The 24,035-nt window shown below is 48.7% G+C and overlaps 1 protein-coding gene across 5 annotated transcripts in view; it reads left to right on the top strand.

The window, feature by feature from the left end:
- The window catches only part of cyb561 (cytochrome b561), a 102,038-nt gene that overhangs the window by 56,908 nt on the left and 21,095 nt on the right, over positions 1-24,035 (top strand). For 4 of the 5 annotated variants that reach the window (XR_011588252.1, XR_011588251.1, XM_070864763.1 and 1 more), the window contains one exon: positions 13,071-13,137. Coding sequence is in view for 2 of the 5 variants with exons in the window: in XM_070864763.1 (XP_070720864.1) it covers positions 13,071-13,137 (67 nt within the window). In the remaining 3 variants the exon portion in view is untranslated. Of the gene's footprint in view, positions 1-13,070; positions 13,138-21,674; positions 21,742-24,035 lie in introns of those variants that run through there. The other variant, XM_070864764.1, reaches the window with a different exon arrangement.

The following is a 24,035-nucleotide window of genomic DNA, read 5'->3' as shown; positions in this document are numbered from 1 at the left end:
CCTGAGTCTGACTGCAAGGGACCTACGTTCGTCTTTACTAATCTTTTTCTTTTCACATATCTATAGAAGCTTTTGCAGTCAGTTTTTATGTTCCGGGCATACTTCCTCTCGTACTCTATTTTCCCCCTCCTAATTAAACCCTTTGTCCGCCTCTGCTGTATTCTAAATTTCTCCCAGTCCTCAGGTTTGCTGCTTTCTCTGGCCAATGTATATGCCTCTTCCTTGGATCTAACACTATCCTTAATTTCCCTTGTTAGCCACGGCTGAGCCATCTTCCCTGTTTTATTTTTACTCCAGACAGGGATGTACAACTGTTGAAGTTCATCCATGTGATCTATAAATGTTTGCCATTGCCTATCCACCATCAACCCTTTAAGTAACATTTGCCAGTCTATTCTAGCCAATTCGCGCCTCATGCCATCGAAGTTAGCTTTTCTTAAGTTTAGGACCCTAGTTTCTGAATTAACTGTGTCACTCTCCATCATAATAAAGAATTCTACCATATTATGGTCACTCTTCCCCAAGATTGCTAATTAGTCCCTTCTTGTTACACATCACCCAGTCTAGGATGGCCAGCTCTCTAGTTGGTTCCTCGACATATTGCTCAAGAAAACCATCCCTAATACACTCCAGGAAATCCTTCTCCACCGCATTGCTACCAGTTTGGTTAGCCCAATCTATATGTAAATTAAAGTCGCCCATGATAACTGCTGTACCTTTATTGCACACATCCCTTTTTTTTCTTGTTTGATGCTGACCCCAACCTCACTACTACTGTTTGGTGGCCTGTACACAACTCCCACCAGCGTTTTCTGCCCTTTGGTATTCTGCAGCTCCACCCATACCTATTCCACATCATCCAAGCCAATGTCCCTCCTTACTATTGCATTAATTTCCTCTTTAACCAGCAATGCCACCCCGCCTCCTTTTCCTCTCTGTCTGTCCTTCCTAAATGTTGAATACCCCTGGATGTTGAGTTCCCAGCCTTGGTCACCCTGAAGCCATGTCTCTGTGATGCCAATTACATCATATCCATTAACTGCTATCTGCGCAGTTAATTCGTCCATCTTATTCCGAATACTCCTCGCATTGAGGCACAGAGCCTTCAGGCTTGTCTTTTTAACATACCTTGCTCCTTTAGAATTTTGCTGTAATGTAGCCCTTTTTGTTTTTTGCCTTGCGATTCTCTGCGTCGCTGAGGTGAGAGTCAGGGGATCGGAGAGGCCTAGAAGGGCCGCGAGATCAGAAGTCGGGAGGTGTGTCGCTGAGGCGAGAGTCCGGTCTGCAGAGCACAGAGCAGACTACACAGAGCGCCATTAAACGGAGAGCACTTAAACTGAGTGTTTTATTTGAGAATTTGGAAAGAGTGGGAATTCAAAGAGGGGGAGGGAGTTGCTGCTTTTTGCCTACACTACTTGTAGTGCTTTGTGTTACAGGTAGATATTTAATTTAATTACCCATAACTTTATCTAGATCAAGTAAGTAGTCAAGAAACTAAACTCTAAACTTTGTTACTTAAATACAAATTTAATAAAATAGAACAATGTCACATAGGAGTGACACTGAAGGTGGTGTGCCGCAACTGTAGCACGTGGGAGTTTGTGGCGAGCATTGTGATCCTGGACAACGACATTTGCAGTAAGTGCCTGCATCTTGGGGAAACATAGAAACATAGAAATTAGGTGCAGGAGCAGGCCATTCGGCCCTTCGAGCCTGCACTGCCATTCAATAAGATCATGGCTGATCATTCCCTCAGTACCCCTTTCCTGCTTTCTCTCCATACCCCTTGATCTCTTTGGCCGTAAGGGCCATATCTAACTCCCTTTTGAATATATCTAACGAACTGGCCTCAATAACATTCTGCGGTAGAGAATCCCACAGGTTAACCACTCTCTGAGTGAAGAAGTTTCTCCTCATCTCGGCCCTAAATGGCTTACCTCTTATTCTTAGACTGTGAGCCCTGGTTCTGGAACTCCTCAGTTGAGGAATCTCAGCTCAGAGTTGTTGAGCTGGAGTCTGAAGTGCAGACATTGCAGGGCATCACGAATGGGGAGAGTTACATGGACACTTTGATCCAGGAGGTAAATTGGGTTAAATAGTGGTACAGGTCTGGTTAGTGGTCAGAGACAGGAGGGTGTGACTGCAACTCGGGTAGGTAAGGGGATCCCAGGTGCAGTGCTGGAGAAGCCTCAACCTTTGCCCTTGTCTAACAGGTATGAGGTTCTTGCTGCCTGTGTGGATGAGTGAAAAGCCTGCAGGACAGATGAGCAAGCTGACCACGGTACCATGGAGCAGGAGGTCATTCAAGTGGGTGGAGTGAAGGGAATGTAGTTGTAGTATGGGACAGTATAGTCAGAGGGATAGATATTGTTCTCTGCAGCCGCGACCTGGAGTTTCGAAGGTTGTGTTGCCTGCCCGGTGCAAGGGTTAAATACATCTCCATGCGGCCGGAGCTGATCTTGGAGTGGGAGGGGGAGGATCCAGTTATCGTGGTCCATGTAGGAACTAATGACATAGGTAGAACTAGGAATGAGGTCCCGCTGAGGGAGTTTAAAGAGTTGGGGTCCAAATTAAAAAGCAGAACCTCAAAGATAATAATCTCTGGATTGTTACCTGAGCCACGTGCCAATTGGCACAGGGATAAGCAGATCAAAAAGCTAAATGCATGGCTCAAAGAATGGCGTGGGAGGCAGGGGTTTTGCTTCATGGGGCACTGGCGCCAGTACTGGGGAAAGAGGGAGCTGTTCCATTGAGACGGGCTGCAATTAAACCAGACTGGAACCAGTGTCCTGGCAAATTGAATAACTAGAGCAGTAGACAGGGCTTTAAATAATGAAGCAGGAGGTGGGAGGGGTGGTGGTGGCTGGTTGGGCAGGGAGGATTCAGGAAAGAATAAATTTTAAAGCAACAAGAGAAATGTCAAGGCTCCAGAGCAGAGCAGAGTTTTGGTCAGAAATAAGCAGAGTGGGTCAGTAAGGGACAGAAAGAGTAACAATGGTAATAGGTCATCAGTCACTAAGGTGACATCAGGGAAAAATAGAAAAGGTGCTATATCTAAATGTAACAGTCGTAACAAAATAGATGAATTAATAGCGCAGATAGAAATTAATAGGTTTGATCTAATAGCCATTATGGAGACTCAATATTCCAGGATACTTAACTGTTAGAAGAGATAGGCACAATGAAAAAGGATGAGGGGTAGTCCTGATAATAAAGGATGGGATAAAGACAGTAGAGAGAAAGGACCTTAGCTCAGAAAATCAAGAATCAGAATCTGTTTGGCTGGAGCTAAGAATCAGCAAGGGGCAGAAAACATTGGTACAGCAAGCAATTAGGAAAGCATATGGTATGTTAGCTTTTGTTACAAAGGGATTTGAGTACAAGAGTAAAGGGGGGCAAAATTGCCCCTTTCCTTAATCTGTGGAGTGGAGTGGCCGCCGACTTTTTGTGGAATGGGCGCTGCTAGCCCAATCACCTCCCTCCCCCCGAGTTTTCCCGGTAGTGCCACAATCTCCCCTTACTGCTCTGCTGCTGCCAATCGGTGTTAAGCGCGGTCATCACCGTGCGCACTGCTGAACTAACCCCCCGACGGCGACAGTCCCCTCGGAAAATCTTCAGCCCGCACGACGATGCCAAAACAAGCTCTTTCCTGGTGGTCCAGTGAGGCTGTGGCCTTCTGCACTGGTGGTGTGGCTTCCCCTAAAGGGGAGGGCGCACTGCTGCTGCCGCCATGTTTTTTTTTGGCGGACGACTGCCAGGTCCACCCGACAATTATGCCCCCGGGTTTGGCAGGGCCACCAACCGGCAGTTTAGTACTCTCTCTTGGGCGCCAGGCCGCTGGCCCGGCCCAAACCCTCCCTGGTGGCCCAGTGGGCCGCAGTTTAAAAATCGCGAAGGGTCTCCCGTTTTAAGTGAAGGGGCGAGCTGTGGTGATGTCATCACGAAGGTGACTCTGCACCACCCTCAACTTCCGCCCCTCAGTTGCTGTCACTGCTGCGACTTTGCCCCTCAGGTGTAGTCACCGCCCCCATTTACACCGACTTCCGGATCAAAACAAAAAAAATCAAAGAGCGGAATTTCGCGAAAGAGTCAACCTGAACCGCAGCCGTGGTAAAATACACCGAAATGGCGTGGGAACACCCCGTTTCGGGCAGTGGGCAATTTCTACTCCAAGAAGTCTTACTACAATTGTTCAGGGCATTGGTGAGGCCACACCTGGAGTACAGTGAACAGTTCTGGTCTCCTTACCTAAGGAAAGACATACTTGCATTAGAGAGAGTGTAACAAAGATTCACTAGACTGGTTCCTGGGATGGGGGATTGCCCTATGAGGTGAGATTGAGTAGACTAGGCCTATATTCCCTAGAATTTAGAAGAATGAGAGGTGATCTCATTGAAACATATAAAATTCTTAAGGGGCTTGACAGAGTTAATGCTGAGAAAATGTTTCCCCCTGGCTGGAAAGTCTAGAACATGGGGTCACAGTCTCAAAAGAAGGGGTCGGGCATTTAGGACTGAGATGAGGAAAAATGTCTTCGCTTAAAGAGTTGTGAATCTTTGAAATTCTCTACCCCAGAGGGCTGTAGATGGTCAGTCGTTGAATATATTCAAGACCGAGGTTGATAAATTTTGGGGAACGAAGGGACTTAAGGGATATGGGGATAGTGTGAGGTAGAAGATCAGCCATGATCTTGTTGAATGGTGGAGCATGCTCGAATGTGCCTAATGGTCTACTCCAGCTCCTATTTCTTTGGTTCTTATATTAACCATCATCCGTGCCCATTGTTGCTGCACTCCTGTTACAGGACATTACCATCACTGATCAGTGGGAAAGCAGACTTCACTCAGTGAAGCCCCACCTTCTCATTGAACCAGTGTTATCTAATATATTCGCCAATAGCCAAATGTGGCTAATTGGGAATCCAGAGGTGGATAATTGCATTGCTGATTAGTAATAAGAGGCTCCCGAGGTATGGAAAATGGTCCACGTTGTCCAGGGCTGCGCTGTGGATCTTGATGACTGCGCTCTACTCGGAACTCCTTCAGGGAAAACGAGCCAAAGGTGGGCAGAGGAAACGTTACAAGGACACCCTCAAAGCCTCCCTGATAAAGTGCAACATCCCCACTGACACCTGGGAGTCCCTGGCCAAAGACCTCCCTAAGTGGAGGAAGTGCATCCGGGAGGGCGTTGAGCACCTCGAGTCTCGTCGCCGAGAGCATGCAGAAACCAAGCGCAGGCAGCGGAAAGAGCGTGCGGCGAACCTGTCCCACCCTCCCTTTCCCTCAACGACTAGCCACACCTGTGACGGGGACTGTGGCTCTCGTATTGGACTGTTCAGCCACCTAACGACTCATTTTTAGAGTGGAAGCAAGTCTTCCTCGATTCCGAGGGACTGCCTATGATGATGATGATTAGTAAATAAAAAATGAGTCGTTGGGCATATGATCTCAATACTCATATTTTGTCCTGTGAACTTTAACCTTTCTGTGCGTTTGTTGGTAAAATGGCATGGCGATAAGCAGAGTGTGTGTGCATTTTCTGAGCAATGTTCAATGAATGATGGCAGTTGTTTGTTAAGCAAATATCTTAAGTACATTTACCTGCACTGTGTGAGTACATTAGGCATTTTCTACTAAAATTAGTGCAAGTAGCTGAAATGTGGTGATTCAGTGCTCATTATTGAACAACACTGACTTGAGGTGATCCCCAAATTTAACAAAGACAGAAGAGACAGCCAACTCCACTCTGGAACTGCATGTCTCCATGATGACAGTCTGAGCGTCCGTGGGAAAAGTACCAACTGCCCCTCGGAGTTCATTTTATGAGGGTCTCCATGACAGATCTTCCGAGAGATACAGTCACTCAATTGCTGCAGTCCTTCTCCAGCTCACGGCATTTCACCATGTCCGGTGATCACCCCAATAGGCAGCACCTCTGCCTTGAACCCACAAGCTTCTGACTCATAAGAACATAAAAAATAGGAGCAGGAGTCGGCCATTTGGCCCCTCAAGCCTGCTCCGCCATTTAATAAGATCATGGCTGATCTGATCGTGGACTCAGCTCCACTTCCCCGCCCACTCCCCATAACCCTTCATTCTCTTATCGCTCAAAAATCTGTCGATCTCCACCTTAACTATATTCAATGACCCAGCCTCCACAGCTCTCTGGGGCAGAGAATTCCACAGATTTACAATCCTCAAAGAAGAAATTTCTCCTCATCTCAGTTTTAAATGGGCGACCCCTTATTCTGAGACTATGCTCCCTAGTTCTAGATTCCCCCACGAGTTGAAACATCCTCTCTGCATCCACCTTGTCCACCCCCCTCATAATCTTATAAGTTTCAATAAGATCACCTCTTATTCTTCTGAACTCCAATGTGTAGAGGCCCAACCTACTCAACCTATCCTCATAAGTCAACCCCTTCATTTCCGGAATCAACCTAGTGAACCTTCTCTGAACTGCCTCCAATGCAAGTATATCATTCCTTAAATACGAAGACCAAAACTATAGGCAGTACTCCAAGTGTGGCCTCACCAATACCCTGTACAGTTGTAGCAGGACTTCCTGCTTTTATACTCTCTCCCCCTTGCAATAAAGGTCAACATTCCGTTTGCCTTCCTGATTAGTTGCTGTACCTGCATACTAACTTTTTGTGTTTCATGCACAAGGACCCCCAGGTCCCTCTGTACCGCAGCATGTTGTAATCTCTCCCATTTAAATAATAATTTGCTTTTTTATTTTTCTTCCAAGCGGATAACCGCATAATTTCCCACATTATACTCCATCTGCCAAATGTTTGCCTTCTCATTTAGCCTGTCTATATCCCTTTGCAGATTCTTTGTGTCCTCTTCACAATTTGTTTTCCCATCCATCTTTGTATCATCAGCAAATGTGGCTACATTACACTCAGTACCTTCATCCAAGTCATTAATATAGATTGTAAATAGTTGAGGACCCAGCACCGATCCCTGTGGCACCCCATTAGTTACAATTTGCCAACCGGAAAATTACCCATTTATCTTTGTTTTCTGTTAGTTAGCCAACCCTCTATCCATGCTATCATATTACTCCCAACCCTGTGAGCTCTTATCTTGTGCAGTAACCTTTTATGGAGCACCTTATCGAATACCTTCTGGAAATCCAAATACACCACATCCACTGGTTTCTCCTTCTTGCGATTGAGGGAGTGCAGCGAAGGTTCACCAGACTGATTCCCGGGATGGCGGGAATGACATATCAAGAAAGACTGGATCAACTGGGCTTGTATTCACTGGAGTTCAGAAGAATGAGAGGGGATCTCATAGAAACTTTTAAAATTCTGACGGGTTTAGACAGATTAGATGCCGGAAGAATGTTCCCAATGTTGGGGAAGTCCAGAACCAGGGATCACAGTCTAAGGATAAGGGCTAAGCCATTTAGGACTGAGATGAGGAGAAACTTCTTCACCCAGAGAGTGGTGAACCTGTGGAATTCTCTACCACAGGAAGTTGTTGAGGCCAATTCACTAAATATATTTAAAAGGAGTTAGATGAAGTCCTTACTACTAGGGGGATCAAGGGGTATGGCGAGAAAGCAGGAATGGGGTACTGAAGTTGCATGTTCAGCCATGAACTCATTGAATGGTGGTGCAGGCTCGAAGGGCCGAATGGCCTACTCCTGCACCTATTTTCTATGTTTTTATGTTTCTATCCACCTTGCTCGTTACATCCTCAAAGAACTCCAGCAAAAATTTGTCAAACATGATTTCCCTTTCATAAAACCATGCTGACTCTGCTTGACTGTATTATGCTTTTCCAAATGTTAAGAGGCAGGAGTGCGACCCACTGAGCCACGGCTGATTTAATGAACAATGCAGAGTATCCTTGCTTTCAAACCAGGCCCAGCAATCCTCAGGCTCACCAGCCAAGCGGGACATAAGCTGCTCTTCCAGTCGGCAGGTTCCTGATCTGCCTTGGCCTCCCCCGACCACCAGTTACTTTTCACTGGCACTCTGTGTCTCACCCAGCACGCTGCCCTCTTGCTCAGGGTGAATGTATCAGGGCTGGTGTTCGGGAGGCATGGGCCGAGAGTTTACTCAGTAAAATCACCCAAGTTTGGGCAGCCCTGGACCAAGAAATTGGATTGGCAGTGAATTAGCTGACAGGGGATGTTGGACTGGGAGAAGGCAAACCTCGACAGAAGCCCATCCCACATCCGGGAACGCTGCCAATGTGCATTGTTCCTTTTAAAGGATTGAAAGGTGTGTTCCAAGAGTTGTTTATTGAATCAACCATGGCTCAGTGGGTAGCATAATTGCCTCTGAGTCAGAAGGTTGTGAGTTCAAGTCACCAGTGACTTGAGCACCAAATCTAGGCTGACATTCCAGTGCAGTGCTGAGGGAGTGCCGCACTGTCGGAGGTGCTGTCTTTCGGAGGAAACATTAAACCGAGGCCCCATCTACCCTCAGGTGGACGTAAAAAAATCCCATGGCGCTATTTCAAAGAAACGCTGGGGAGTTCTCCCTGGTGTCCTGGCCAATATTTATCCCTCAATGAACATCAGTAAAACAGATCTTCTGGTGATTATCACATTGCTGCTTTGTGGGATCTTCCTGTGTGCAAATTGGCAGCCACGTTTCCCACATGAATAGAAACATAGAAACATAGAAAATAGGTGCAGGAGTAGGCCATTCGGCCCTTTGAGCCTGCACCGCCATTCAACAAGATCATGGCTGATCACCCACCCCAGCACCTCCCCCCCATGCTCCCTCCACATCCCCCCCGACCCCCCCAGCCGCAAGGACCACATCCAACTCTCCCCCGAACACATCCAATGAACTGGCATCAACAACTCTCGGCGGCAGGGAACCCCACAGGCCAACAACTCCCCGAGTGAGGAAGTCTCTCCCAATCCCAGCCCCAAACAGCCCACCCCCCATCCCAAGAGCGTGCCACCCCCCCGGCTCTGGACCCACCCAACACCGGGAACACTGCCCCCGCACCCAACCCGCCCCGTCCCGTCAGAATCCTTCCCAAATGCCGAACACCCCTGGATGTCGAGCCCCCAGCCCTGGCCACCCCGGAGCCACACCCCCGCGACGCCAACCACACCACATCCACCAACCGCCATCTGCGCAGTCAACCCGTCCACCCCACTCTGAACACTCCCCGCACCGAGGCACAGATCCCCCAGGCCCGCCCCTCCAACACACTTCTCCCCCCCCAGACCTCCACTGCAATGTGGCCCCTTCTGTCCCCCACCCTGGGTTTCTCCGCCCCCCCACCTCCACCACTCTCCCCTCCATCCCCCGCCCCCGTCTCCCCTCCACTTCCCTCTGCTTCCCCGCAGAGGCTCCCATCTTGGGGGTGGTAACCTTCTGGGGCCAGGAATTTTAGCCCCCAGTGTGGAAGCCCTGCTCCCGCCGTAGAATTGGCCTTACCACCCCTCAATGGAAGCGGAGTGCAATTTCCCACACTCCACTTCCTTTGGGGGCAGTTACCGGGGCACGACTGGATGCTCCTGTGACAGTTGGAACTGTGCTAACTGGTACTCCACTCTGCAACAGTGACTACACTTCATTGTTTATAAAGTGCTTTGGGAGATCCTGAAGTCATGAAAGCTGCTTATCCAGTCCGGGGATAGGGATAGGAATTGTGGGCATATCAAGGGGTGTATTGGGGGAGCTCCAGGGCCTCCCCAGGAAATTTCTCCCTTTACGCCCTTGAAAGGCCTCAGTGGAATTCACGCCAGATGTGCGTCTCTTTGAGACCTTCTCGAGGCCCCAAGCCTTCACTAGAGTAAAGTCACCAATACTGGAGCAGACCCATCACCTCCTCTAGTTGGACTGGATCCACAGGAGCTGTTACTTGGAACTCGGGTACTCCATTCTGCCTCAGAAGCAGGGACTGGCTCAAGACTTGGCGAGAGAAACGGTCCCATTGTTAAGATTTGGTGTGGGGTCTCGAGCCTTGGGCAAAGGGCAGGCAGCGGCTCAACTCCATCCCACTTACACTGGCGGAGTGGAGTCCCAGGAATTTCCAGGGCTATATGTAGGCCTCAGGCTTCATGGTAGATAGCTACATGACCCACCTAGACTTGTTTGGACGCCCCAATCTCTAGCACACGTGGTACTAGGTACTAGCAGCACCACTGCGACTTTTCCCAGAGCTCTAGACGGGAGACACCCTTTCATACTGAACCGAGCCGAGGATGTCATGTAATACGTCCACCTGAGAGGGCAAACGGGCCCTTGGTTTAACGTCTCGTCCGAAAGACGGCACCTCCGACAGTGCGGCACCCTCAGTACTGCACTGGAGTGTCAGCTTAGATTTTTGTGCTCAAGTCCCTGGAGTGGGGCTTAAACCCACAATCTTCTGACTCAGGGGCGAGAGTGCTGCCCACTGAGCCACAGCTGACACTGTAGAAGTAGAGGCCGGTTTGGGAGGTGCTGTCGAAAATCAGGTGAATGGTTTTTGAGAATGTTGTGTGGTGGTATCGGCCCATTCCCAGCATTGTGTGGAGAATGCAGCCTGTGGAAGGAGGCCTGTGCAAATAGGCTTCGTGCTGGATCCACACTGGAGTCTGTCAATCTGCAAGATAGGATTTGTCAGCCAGCAGTTAGCTGGTGAATGCCAGTTAGTCCGGAGGTGCGGTGGGAGATCATGGGGGAGGTGCAGCGAATGTTTGTGGTGGAGGAGTGGCAAGAGATCGTGGCAGAGGTGCAGCGAATGAGGGTACGGGGCCCAGAAGAGGCGAGGGCCCAGGGGCAGCACAGACCAGCCCACACTGCGATATGTGTGTGCACTAGGTTTGTGCAGCAGAGCTGGTCTCCAGTCGTCCTGGTTAACCCTTGCCACTGGACCAAGACCTAGCTCTGTCAAACCCATCTGGTGGCTGGTGTGCAACGGCCACCCCACATAAAAAAAATCCACACACAGGCATCTTCCACCCTTCAAGATGTGGTTCGGGATCTGGAATATCAGGTCCTTCATTGTGAACTCATCCCTTTTTGACCTGGAAACAAGTCATCCTCGATACGAGGGACTGCCTATGATGATGATGATGATGATGATGGCGAATGCAGAGAGTGTGAGGTAGCAATTGGGCTCAATGTGTGATTGGTGACCGGGAATCGGTGGCTCTGATTGGTGATCGGGAATCGGAGGCTCTGATTGGTGACCGGGAATCGGTGGCTCTGATTGGTGACCGGGAATCGATGGCTCTGATTGGTGACTGGGAATCGGTGGCTCTGATTGGTGACCGGGAATCGGTGGCTCTGATTGGTGACCGGGAATCGGTGGCTCTGATTGGTGACCGGGAATCAATGTCTCTGATTGGTGACCGGGAATCGGTGGCTCTGATTGCTGACCGGGAATTGATGGCTCTGATTGGTAACCGGGAATCGGTGGCTCTGATTGGTGACTGGGAATCGATGGCTCTGATTGGTGACCGGGAATCGATGGCTCTGATTGGTGACCGGGAATCGATGGCTCTGATTGGTGACTGGGAATCGGTGGCTCTGATTGGTGATCGGGAATCGGAGGCTCTGATTGGTGACCGGGAATCGGTGGCTCTGATTGGTGACCGGGAATCGATGGCTCTGATTGGTGACTGGGAATCGGTGGCTCTGATTGGTGACCGGGAATCGGTGGCTCTGATTGGTGACCGGGAATCAATGTCTCTGATTGGTGACCGGGAATCGGTGGCTCTGATTGCTGACCGGGAATTGATGGCTCTGATTGGTAACCGGGAATCGGTGGCTCTGATTGGTGACTGGGAATCGATGGCTCTGATTGGTGACCGGGAATCGATGGCTCTGATTGGTAACCGGGAATCGATGGCTTTGATTGGTGACTGGGAATCGATGGCTCTGATTGGTGACCGGGAATCGATGGCTCTGATAAGCCCGTGTGGTGGCTGATGTGCAACGGTCACCACACGTTAAAAAAAAATCCACGCACAGGTATCTTCCACCCCCTCAATTGGAGTTCAGACTGGAACATCGGGTCCTTCATTGAAACATCTGTGAATTCATGTGGAAACAAGTCATCCTCGTTTGAGAGACCCCCTATGATGATGATGAATGCCAAATTGTTTAAAATACCGACCTGGAAATGACACCCTTAACGCATCGGTACACCACAGCAGATAGCTGAGTTTTGTTTCAGACTGGTCTACACGAGCAGTTGCCGGATCTAGTCAGATATATTCGGGAGGGTTCATGACATGACCTCCTGTCCAATCAAACAACCTCTTTTTTTTATTAAGAACTAGTTGGTTTATTTGCAAAAGGTTTAACAATCACAGTACACATTACCGGTTCATCCACCGGGCTTCAAATAACCTCTTTCCTCACCTCCAATAATTTTATGGACAAAAGTGTTTAAACAAAGTGGGGGGGAAAAAACACGCAATTCATTTATTTCCACGATGATTTTTCACTCGGGTTGTCTGGGAGATTAATCTTTAAACCCTGGAGACTCCGGGGTAATCGTGGAGGGTTGTCAGCCCTACAATACACGTCAGTTAAAACAGAGCCTGAAAGAGCTTGCAGTAAGCATGTCGTATCCGCACACTAATATTGTGTAGGGTAGTACCCAGGCTGTACTTCTTCTGCTTCATTCAATCCTGCAGCATTATAATCACAGAGGGAATGCGATTGTGTGTGGTCTGCTCCCACACAACTCGCCACGCACACATATCGATAAGGAGAAGGACTTGTCTCAGCATAGATTCAACTCTGGTGGAGAAAGTATGACTCAGTTCCTTATCTGAATCAGCAGGTGCAGGAACAGCCAACAACATTACTCGACAGCCTTTTGCATCGCCACGGCAACTAGCTAGGCCCAGAGGCTGTGCCTGGCCCGCCTATATGCGTTCTTGCTCAGCACAAGGTTTGTGGGCAAATCAGATAGCACTGGCTTGCAGGAGGATGTTTGTCTGCCTGTGTCTGACAGCAGCTGCCTGAGGTTTGATCCCAAGTTACTGAACTCTCAGGGCCAGCAATTCGCTCAGTGTCTCTTCTTCCTGGCAGCAGTCACAACCCAGTAAGAGTGTGTGTTTTTTCTTCTCTTCCCTTCGGTGACGTGGAGGTGTGTCATCCTGTGACCCGAGGGACAGCTGGAGCGAGCCATTGTACAAGTTGACCAGGAGCAGCAGGTAAGCATTTTAAGTGTTGCATTTCACAGTCAAAGCATTGCTGTCAGCACCTGGGGCTTCCCAGTGAGTGGGAGACAGTCTTGTGGGTCTTTGCACAGGGTTACTCGTAGAGATAGGGTGTGTGTTTACTAAAAATAGCTACAGGTGTGGCTGGACGAGCAGGACCAGCACTTTCACATTAACTTAGATGACAGCGAAAACTCTGCTGCATCAAACAGCAGGCACTGAGCTTTGCACCGTGCACTGTCATGTTGGCTGGGCAGCCCTGTCGACTTACTTTGCTGAATGGAAGCGATTGCAGGCATGCACCTGACTCCCTCCAGCCTGCTTCTCCCCACTGCCAACAACCCGAGGAGCCGGCAGCCCCCGCCACCCACCTTGCTACCCTGCCGGGGCAGTCTGCGTCTTGCCGGCTGGCGGTTGTGTGCAAGTGCTGAGCGATTACTAGCTGTGGGGCTCTCGGTTAAACACACACACCGCCCTGCACTGGCTGTCTGAGTGCAATCCAGGGCTGAGCTCCGAGCACTCTCCCGGAGTGAAAAAACGCAAAGTCAAGGCCTGCTCAGAAAAACCTAAAACGTGTGCAAAATGTCTTAGAAGCTTACAGCACCGAAGGAGGCCATTCGGCCCATCGTGCCCGTGCTGGCTCTTAAAGCCAACCAAGTGCCCCCTTGTTAAAGGTGCACAACCAATAAAACCTGTAAACTAACGAGACAGTTTAAATGAACCGTAACGAATTAGATTACTATCCTATTTCCAGGGGTGACGATGCACTGCAGTCCCTCCGGTGCCCACCTCTCGCGGAAGGCCGCGAGCGTACCGGTGGACACCGCGTGCTCCATCTCCAGGGCCACCCTGGCGCGAATGTAGTCGCAGAAGAGAGGCAGGCAGTCGGGCTGAACGACCCCCTCGACCACCCGCTGCCTGGACCGGTTAATGACCCCCCTTGGCCATGCCTAGGAGCAGTCTCACGAAGAAGCCGTGCCTGTGCCTGTGCCTGTGCCTGTGCCAGCTCTGGTAGAGCTATCCTAGTTGGTGCCTCTCCCCCATTCTTTTCCCAGAGCACTGCAAATCATTTATTTACTCAGAAATTGACCTAATCTACTCTTATTGTTACTTCTTCTAAGAATTCAGTAGGGTTGATCAAACATGACCTTCCTTTTTGAAATCCATGCTGACTATTCTTTGTTATATTTTCAGTTTCTAGATGTTTTTCTGTTGCATCTTTGAGTAAAGATTCTGTTATCTTTCCTACCACCGATGTTAATCTAACTGGTCTATAGTCCCCTGGACTTGTTCTGTTAATATAAACTAAATGGTATAATTCAAAGTGGATGCAGGAACAGAGACCAAGGGATTTACAAACACAAATCTTCGAAGGTAGCAGGACAAGTTGATAAGGCTTTTGAAAAAGCTTACGTGATCCTGGTCTTCATAAATAGAGACATGGAGTACAAAAACAAGGAAGCAGGCCATAACTGGAGCACTGTGTCAATTTCTGGGCACCGTACTTTAGGTAGGATGTGAAGGCTTTAGGAGAAGGTGCAGAGGACATTTACTAGAATGGTACCAGGGATGAGGGATGGAGAAGCTGGTGGTGTTCTCCTTGAACCAAAGAAGGTTAAGAGGAGATGTAGTAAAATTGTTCAAACATGAGGGGTTTTGATAGAATAAGGAGAAGCTGTTTCCACTGGCAGGAGGGTTGGTAACCAGAGGACACAGATTTCAAGTAATTGGCAAAAGAACCAAAGAGGGGACGAGGAGACATTTTTTCTGTGGTGAGTTGTTATGAGTTTATAACTCTCAGCAAAGATATATTATAGTGAGAAAGAAAGACTCCATGAGAAGGATGAACCATTCATGACTAACTAAGGAAGTTAAGGATGTATCAAATTGAAAGAAAAGGCATACAATGTTGCAAAGGTTAGTGGTAGGCCAGAGGATTGGGAAATATTTAGAAACCAGCAAAGGATGACTAAAAAAATAACGAGGGAGAAGATAGGTTATGAGTAAACTAGCAAGAAATATAAAATCAGACAGAGCTACTACAGATATATAAAAAGGAAGCGAGTGGCTAAAGTAAATGTTGGTCCCTTAGAGGATGAGACTGGGGAATCAATAATGGGAAACAGGGAAATGGCAGAGACTTTGAACAAATATTTTGTATCGGTCTTCATGGTAGAAGACACTAAAATAATAGATAATCAAGGGGCTGTAGTGAGGGAGGAACTTAAAACAATCACTATCACTAGAGGAAAAAGTACTAGGCAAACTAATGGAACTAAAGGCAGACAAGTCCCCTGGACCTGATGGCCTGCATCCTAGGGTCTTAAAAAAAGTGGCTGCAGAGATAGTGGATGCATTGGTTGCAATCTACCAAAATTTCCTGGATTATGGAGAGGTCCCAGCGGATTGGAAAACCGCAAATGTAACGCCCCTGGAATCTAGAAAAAGGGGGCATTGTTTCAGAATAAGGGTTCCCCCATTTAAAACGGAAATGAGGAGGAATTTCTTCTCTCAGCAGATGGTGAATCTTTGGAATTCTCCACCCCAGAGAGCTGTGGAGACTGGGTCATTGAATATATTTAAGGTGGAGATAGACAGATATTTGAACTATAGGGAGTAAATGGGTTATGGGGAGTGAGCAGGGAGGTGGAGTTGAGACCAAGACCAGATCAGCCATCTTGTTGAGCGGCGGAGCAGACGCGAGGGGTCAAATGGCCCACCCCTGCTCCTATTTCTTATGTTCTCATGTGATCTAGAATGCTCTGTCTGAATGGGCGGTGCAAGCAAATTCAGTAGTAACTTTCAAAATATATGTACTTGAAAGGAAAAAAAATTGGGGCAAGAGTAGGGGATGTGACTAATTGGATAATAGTAGGGGAGAGTGGGATTAATTGGATAATAGTTGGTGAGTGGGCTTAATTGGATAAGATTCTATAGTTTTATGAAGTGACTGAAAGCTTGGTCAAAAAGATAGGTTTTTGAAGATGGAGCGATGAGATGGGTGGGGCACGCAAAGGTTGTTCCACCCAGAGGACGGGGAAGGGAGGAGTGGCACTCACTAGAAAGAAAGCTAGAGGGCTGAATTATTTCAAATTCAGTGCATTCGGGGACAGGGAGCAAGTGTGGGGTAGTGTAGGCAACCAGGTTCCCTGCCCAGCCTTTCCCTCAACGACTATCTGTCCCACCTGTGACAGATTCTGTGGCTCTCGTATTGGACTGTTCAGCCACCTAAGAACTCATGCTAAGAGTGGAAGCAAGTCTTCCTCGATTCCGAGGGACTGCCTATGATGATGAGTGCAGGCAGCAGTGATCGGGATATAGTCAGGATATGGGCAGCTGAGCTATGGGCAAACTGGAATTCATGGAGGGTGGGGGACAGGAGCCGGCAAATAGAACACTGGAGAATTTAGGGTAGAGTTTGCCTTTTGGTTGTCAGTTGATTGGTTGCCCGTTCTGGCCACCAAGAGGTCCCGAGCCTCACTGAAACTTGAGGGGGGAGTTGCAGTCGCCAAGCGGGCCACAGGAATATCAGGCAGTTGGAGGAGGGGTGGGGGTGGGGGAACTTGAGGTGGGGTGGGGGGCGAGGCTGAGGTAGGGGGAAGGCGGGTGGATAGCAAGGCCAAGGTGGGGTGTGGAGTTGGGGTCGGCAGCGACCCACTGTATTTTCCTGAGGCTCCGGAGACCATTCCTACCCCTCCGGCCCCCACAGAATGATACACAGACCAACCTGTGGGACCCTCTGTAATACTGAATTGACTGCCTGCCCGCCTGGCATTCAGCCTGTTTCCCTGAGGTGTGCCCGAGGTTACTTTGCCAGCCATATTCCAGGAAAATCAGCTGCTGCTCTGGGGATCCAGGAAAATTCCTGCTTTAATCGCCATCCTCTATAACAGTTAGCTCACCCATTTGAAAGGGCGTTGGGCATCAGATCTTCCCTGTTGGAAAGGGGACACTGCTTGTTTCTCTTTCCCTTGACAGTCTCTCTCCATTTCTACCGCAATTAGACATCAGCGTCAAACGGTTGTAGTTAAAAACATCAATGTAGAAATTCTCTTTGGTCAGCCTGTTTTACACTCTGCCCAAAGGGAGATAGCCAATCGACAACCTGTTTCACACTCCGCCTGACGGGCAATAGCCAATCGACAGCCAATTTTACACTCTGCAAAAAGGGAGATAGCCAATCAACAGCCTGTTTTACACACTACCCGAAGGGCAATAACCAATCACACTCCACCCGAGCTGCTTCTCCATGGAAAGGAAAATGGTGCTGGGTGTAAAACAAGCTGCTGATTGGATGTAAAATAAGCTGCTGATTGGGTGATAGCCCTGTTTCGTGCTATCACCCAAGGCACATTTTTATCCTATCAACTCTTATTCCCCACTGGGGTAATTTCACCGGGGGTTGGGGCATGGGGGGGAACGGAGGTGAATTTCTCGGGGATTCCTCTGCTGTCCTGTCAGAATTTCTGCCGGAGGCGGGAAGCCCCAAGGAAATTAACCCCCACTGTGTCACTACAGTGTAATCATCAATGAAAGAGACTATTGGAAAATAGGAAAATTGCTGACTGACCCGCTGAGATTGCCAGCATTTTCTGTTTTTATATTGGAAAATAGGAATATTTGTAATAAACTAAAGACCTAGATATTCAATGATCTCTCTTACAGTTCCTTCCATTCTTCCTGCATGGTTCGAGGTACTCTCCCATCCAACTCATCCCTCTCCCAGTGCTGACCCTGTGGATGCTGATAGTGGGGCAGCCATCACCGACTCTCTCCGCATCTCCCTCCAGAATGTCCGGTCGCTTGTGAAAAAGGCCCTTTTCAACCATGAGCTTGGATGATGACATCGACATCATGGCCCTGACGGAATCCTGGTTGAGGGGCGATGACACCTTACCTTTAAATGAAGCCTCCCTGCCTGGCTATACCTTTAACCATTTGCCCCGCTCAGCCCGCTGTGGTGGCAGTGTGGCTCTCGCTACCAAATCACACCTTGGTCTGTCCCCCGACTCCTCTGGCACTTTCTCCTTCTATGATGTGGTTAGCATCACAGAGACATGGCTCCAGGGTGACCAAGGCTGGGAACTCAACATCCAAGGGTATTCAACATTTAGGAAGGATAGACAGAAAGGAAAAGGAGGCGGGGTGGTATTGCTGGTTAAAGAGGAAATTAATGCAACTGTAAGGAAAGGCATTAGCTTGGATGATGTGGAATCGGTATGGGTGGAGCTACGGAATACCAAAGGGCAGAAAACGCTAGTGGGAATTGTGTACAGACCTCCAAACAGTAGTAGTGATGTTGGGGAGGGCATCAAACAGGAAATTAGGGGTTCATGCAATAAAGGTGCGGTAGTTATCATGGGTGACTTTAATATGCACACAGATTGGGCTAACCAAACTGGAAAAAATACGGTGGTGGAGGATTTCCTGGCGTGCATAAGGGATGGTTTTCTAGACCAATATGTCGAGGAACCAACTAGGGGGGAGGCCATCTTAGACTGAGTGTTGTGTAATGAGAGAGGATTAATTAGCAATCTCGTTGTGCGAGGCCCCTTGGGGAAGAGTGACCATAATATGGTGGAATTCTACATTAGGATGGAGAATGAAACAGTTAATTCAGAAACCATGGTCCAGAACTGGAAGAAGGGTAACTTTGAAGGTATGAGGCGTGAATTGGCTAGGATAGATTGGCGAATGATACTTAAGGGGTTGACAGTGGATGGGCATTGGCAGACATTTAGAGACCGCATGGATGAACTACAACAATTGTACATCTCTGTCTGGCGTAAAAATAAAAAAGGGAAGGTGGCTCAACCGTGGCTATCAAGGGAAATCAGGGTTAGTATTAAAGCCAAGGAAGTAGCATACAAATTAGCCAGAAATAGCAGTGAACCCGGGGTTTGGGAGAAATTTAGAACTCAGCAGAGGAGGACAAAGGGTTTGATTAGGGCAGGGAAAATAGAGTACGAGAGGAAGCTTGCAGGGAACATTAAAATGGACTGCAAAAGCTTCTATAGGTAGGTAAAGAGAAAAAGGTTAGTAAAGACAAACGTAGGTCCCCTGCAGTCAGAATCAGGGGAAGTCATAACTGGGAACAAAGAAATGGCAGACCAATTGAACAAGTACTTTGGTTCGGTATTCACAAAGGAGGACACAAACAACCTTCCGGATATAAAAGGTGTCAGAGGGTCTAGTAAGAAGGAGAACTGAGGGAAATCCTTATTAGTCAGGAAATTGTGTTGGGGAAATTGATGGGACTGAAGGCCGATAAATCCCCAGGGCCTGATGGTCTGCATCCCAGAGTAATTAAGGAGGTGGCCTTGGAAATAGCGGATGACAGTCATTTTCCAACATTCCATTGACTCTGGATCAGTTCCTATGGAGTGGAGGGTAGCCAATGTAACCCCACTTTTTAAAAAAGGAGGGAGGGAGAGAGAAAACAGGGAATTATAGTTAGCCTGACATCGGTAGTGGGTAAAATGATGGAATCAATTATTAAGGATGTTATAGCAGCGCATTTGGAAAGAGGTGACATGATAGGTCCAAGTCAGCATGGATTTGTGAAAGGGAAATCATGCTTGACAAATCTACTGGAATTTTTTGAGGATGTTTCCAGTAGAGTGGACAAGGGAGAACCAGTTGATGTGGTATATTTGGACTTTCAGAAGGCTTTCGACAAGGTCCCACACAGGAGATTAATGTGCAAAGTTAAAGCACATGGGATTGGGGGTAGTGTGCTGACATGGATTGAGAACTGGAAGCAAAGAGTAGGAGTAAATGGGTACTTTTCAGAATGGCAGGCAGTGACGAGTGGGGTACCGCAAGGTTCTGTGCTGGGGCCCCAGCTGTTTACATTGTACATTAATGATTTAGACGAGGGGATTAAATGTAGTATCTCCAAATTTGCGGATGACACTAAGTTGGGTGGCAGTGTGAGCTGCGAGGAGGATGCTTTGAGGCTGCAGAGTGACTTGGATAGGTTAGGAGAGTGGGCAAATGCATGGCAGATGAAGTATAATGTGGATAAATGTGAGGTTATCCACATTGGTGGTTAAAAACAGAGAGACAGACTATTATTTGAATGGTGACAGATTAGGAAAAGGGGAGGTGCAACGAGACCTGGGTGCCATGGTACATCAGTCATTGAAGGTTGGCATGCAGGTACAGCAGGCGGTTAAGAAAGCAACTGGCATGTTGGCCTTCATAGCGAGGGGATTTGAGTACATGGGAAGGGAGGTGTTACTACAGTTGTACAGGGCCTTGGTGAGGCCACACCTGGAGTATTGTGTACAGTTTTGGTCTCCTAACTTACGGAAGGACATTCTTGCTATTGAGGGAGTGCAGCGAAGGTTCACCAGACTGATTCCCGGGATGGCAGGACTGACATATCAAGAAAGACTGGATCAACTGGGCTTGTATTCACTGGAGTTCAGAAGAATGAGAAGGGATCTCATAGAAACGTTTAAAATTCTGACGGTTTTAGACAGGTTAGATGCAGGAAGAATGTTCCCAATGTTGGGGAAGTCCAGAACCAGGGGTCACAGTCTAAGGATAAGGGGTAAGCCATTTGGGACCGAGATGAGGAGAAGCTTCTTCACCCAGAGAGTGGTGAACCTGTGGAATTCTCTGCCGCAGAAAGTTGTTGAGGCCAATTCACTGGATGTGTTCGGTGGGTGTGGGGGGGGGGGGGAAGAGTTAGATTTGGTCCTTGCTACTGGGGGATCGGGGGGTATGGAGAGAAAGCAGGAATGGGGTACTGAGGTTGCATGTTTAGCCATGGACTCATTGAATGGTGGTGCAGGCTCGAAGGGCCGAATGGCCTACTCCTGCACCTATTTTCTATGTTTCTATGAACATCTCGCCCTATTCCCCCCCTCATGTCTCATTTAAAACTCTCGTTCTCTGCCGCCCACCCAAGTAGCATAACAGTGTTATTACCAAGATATCTTCACTGCTTTCCTCCCTTAGTCTCTGCACTGAACAACTTCTCATCCTCGGTGATTTCAACCTCCGTCTCAATTCATCAATCTCTCTCTCCTCTGAGTTTACTAGCCTCCTACCCTCCCTTAATATCTCCCTCCTCGTAAACTCTCCAACCCATCTTCACAGCCACCCCCTCAACCTTGCCATCTCTTGTGGCCTCGCTGGTCCCATCATGTCAATCAAAGATAAGGCCATCTCTGACCACTTCCTCGTATCGCTCTCCACCCACATCCCCTTTCACTGCCCTCCAACCCTACCTCCTTCAGTGTCTGCTCCTGGAAAAAAACTCTCTCCCGACTCTCTTACAACTGCAGTTATGAACTCCCAACTGTCCAGCCTTTGGCCATCCATTTACCACGACATTTCTGCAGCTACCGATCTGCTCAACCATACCCTCACCACCACCTTTGATCCCCTTATAATTACTCTCTCTCTCACCTGGGCGTTCCCCCTGGTACGGCCCTTATCTTCGCTCACTTAAGACCAAGGGATGCAGACTTGATGTGGCGGACAACTGGTTTAGCCATTCACCGCCAGACCTGGCTGGAACGCAAAAAGCATTATTGGGTCCTGCTCTCGTCTGACAAAATTGCTCACTCATTATGGAATGCAAAGGTAAACCCCGGCTTCTATTCCCCATTGCTAACTGTCTTCTTAAACCCCTCTCCCCAGTCTCCTCCGCCCTCACCTCCGACAATAAGCATGAGGAGCTCATGGACTTCTTTGTCTCTAAGATTGAGCCCATCCAATCAGCTGCCTCTGCCACTTCCCTTCCTTCCCCCCAACCACCAGGCCAAACTTCCTCTGACGATCTCCCCTGCCCAAGCCCTGACCTCACATCTTTCTCCAGTTTTCTCCCCGCATGACCTCTCCGAGCTCATCTTGTCCAAGAGACCTACTTCCTGCTCCCTTCCTATTCCCACTGAACTGCTGTCGACCCAACTTCCTTTTCTGGCTCCCATGTTAGCTGACATTGTTAACGGTTTTCCTCAGGTATGGTCCCCCTTTGCCTAAAATGTGCAGTCATCACCCCTCTTCTCAAAAAAACAACCCTTGACCCTTCTGCCCTTGCAAACTACCACCCAATCTCCAACCTCCCTTTCTTCTCTAAAGTCCTTGAATATGTTGGTCTGCAATGGAAGGCAGTTCCTTGGAAGGGCACAGCCTGGGCCTAATGCCCTGGTTTGTGGCTGCAACCCAGATCCTTGGCCTGGCTGCTGTGGTCATGACTGGTGTGTGGATGGGTCACTATCAAGTGGGCTTTGCATGGAAGTTCTCTGGAGTTCAATGTCCACCCTCATAGACTTCTGTATCAATAACTCGCGAACCACGTCTCAAGTACACTCTTTCGGCGAAGAGGTACATTACTGAGGAGAGACCTCCGGACCCTTACAATATCTGGGATAATTACAATCTGGCTAAATCTTTCTAAAAAGTGCTCTCCGGAGGACGGTAACATTCTCGGGTTGTTCCTTTCCTTTAGGGGAGATAGTCCGGACCTTTAGACCTAGTTAGCGTCTTTAGGATTCGGCTAACGCAACCCTAAATTTAGAGTGAACACTTGAGGAGTACACCTGATCCGGGGTAGCCCTAAAGAGGCTAGGATTGTTAATTTTCCTTTCATACCCACAATGACTGAATAAGCAGATGATTCCATTTGGCTAGCGGGTGGATTCCTGAAGTAGATGTGGGGGTAGGGGGCGGTTGGAAGCAGAGCGGAAATTATGCCCACCCGCTGCAGAGGGCCTGGACCCCATCAGAAACCCTGTGGTTGGTGTATTTTACATATCTTGGATGGGCAGACATACTTGGGATGGGTACTTGATATCGGAAACTCTCGGGTAGGCCTGACTTGGCAGCTGTGCTGCTTCTTGCAACTCCAGGTCCTCTGGCAGCATGCACCCTGTCAGCTATCTTATGCCCAGCACTTCAGGCTTCTCTTATCAAAGGGGACAGCCGTCTTCTGGTTCCTTTCATCCAACATGAATCCAGTGCAGCATCTGGGTGCGCGTGAGTGTGTGCGCGTGAGTGTGTGTGTGTGCACATTATGCTGGAATATTACTGTCTCTCTTCCCCTTTCCATGAGATGCAAATGGGAATGCAATCCTTTCAATGGCTGCTGCAGCCCTTGAAATACTGCCAGCTCTGTCAGTCCACTGTCGGCCCACTGTCGGCCCTCTGTCGCTCCACTGTCGGCCCTCTGTCGGCCCTCTGTCGGCCCTCTGTCGCTCCACTGTCGGCCCTCTGTCGGCCCTCTGTCGGCCCTCTGTCGGCCCTCTGTCGGCCCTCTGTCGGCCCTCTGTCGGCCCTCTGTCGGCCCTCTGTCGGCCCTCTGTCGGCCCTCTGTCAGTCCACTGTGGACACATTAATTTATGCTAAATATGGGGTGGACATGTCCGTGCTTCAATAACGCCCCCTCCTAAAGTGCACTGCATACAACTTGCTGGTGCTTAGCTCACAATATCGAACTCCAGGAATTTCACTCCATTAGGTCCCCTTCTCTAGTGATTTCTATCCAAACAAGATCGAGTGTGACTAAGCCCAGTCAGCATCTCCAGGTCTCTTTTCTTTGAAGGCTTCTCTGTTGATGGCCCCTCACCGACAGTGCTCCCCCAAACAGAAATTAAATAACAGCCAGTTTGATTGTGGGATAAATAAATGGGATAACTCCCCTGTCCCTCTTTGAATAGTGCCATGGGATCTTTTAGGTCCATCTTCGAGGGAAAGTTTCTGGAGTGAAACTCAAACCCACAACCTTCTGATCCAGAGGCGAGAGTGCTACCCACTGAGCCACAGCTGACACTGGGAACGATAATGGGCGTCCAATCTGATATCACCCGTTTTACACTATCGCAAAAGGATAAAAACCCACAGTGAGTTTTGAAATATATTGTGTTGACCCAGGTTAA

This window comes from Pristiophorus japonicus, chromosome 21 (genome assembly GCF_044704955.1).
Source record: "Pristiophorus japonicus isolate sPriJap1 chromosome 21, sPriJap1.hap1, whole genome shotgun sequence".
NCBI classification, from domain to species: domain Eukaryota; kingdom Metazoa; phylum Chordata; class Chondrichthyes; family Pristiophoridae; genus Pristiophorus; species Pristiophorus japonicus.
The sequence above is the reverse complement of the archived record's forward strand: the minus strand, read 5'-3'. Positions and strand labels throughout refer to the sequence as shown.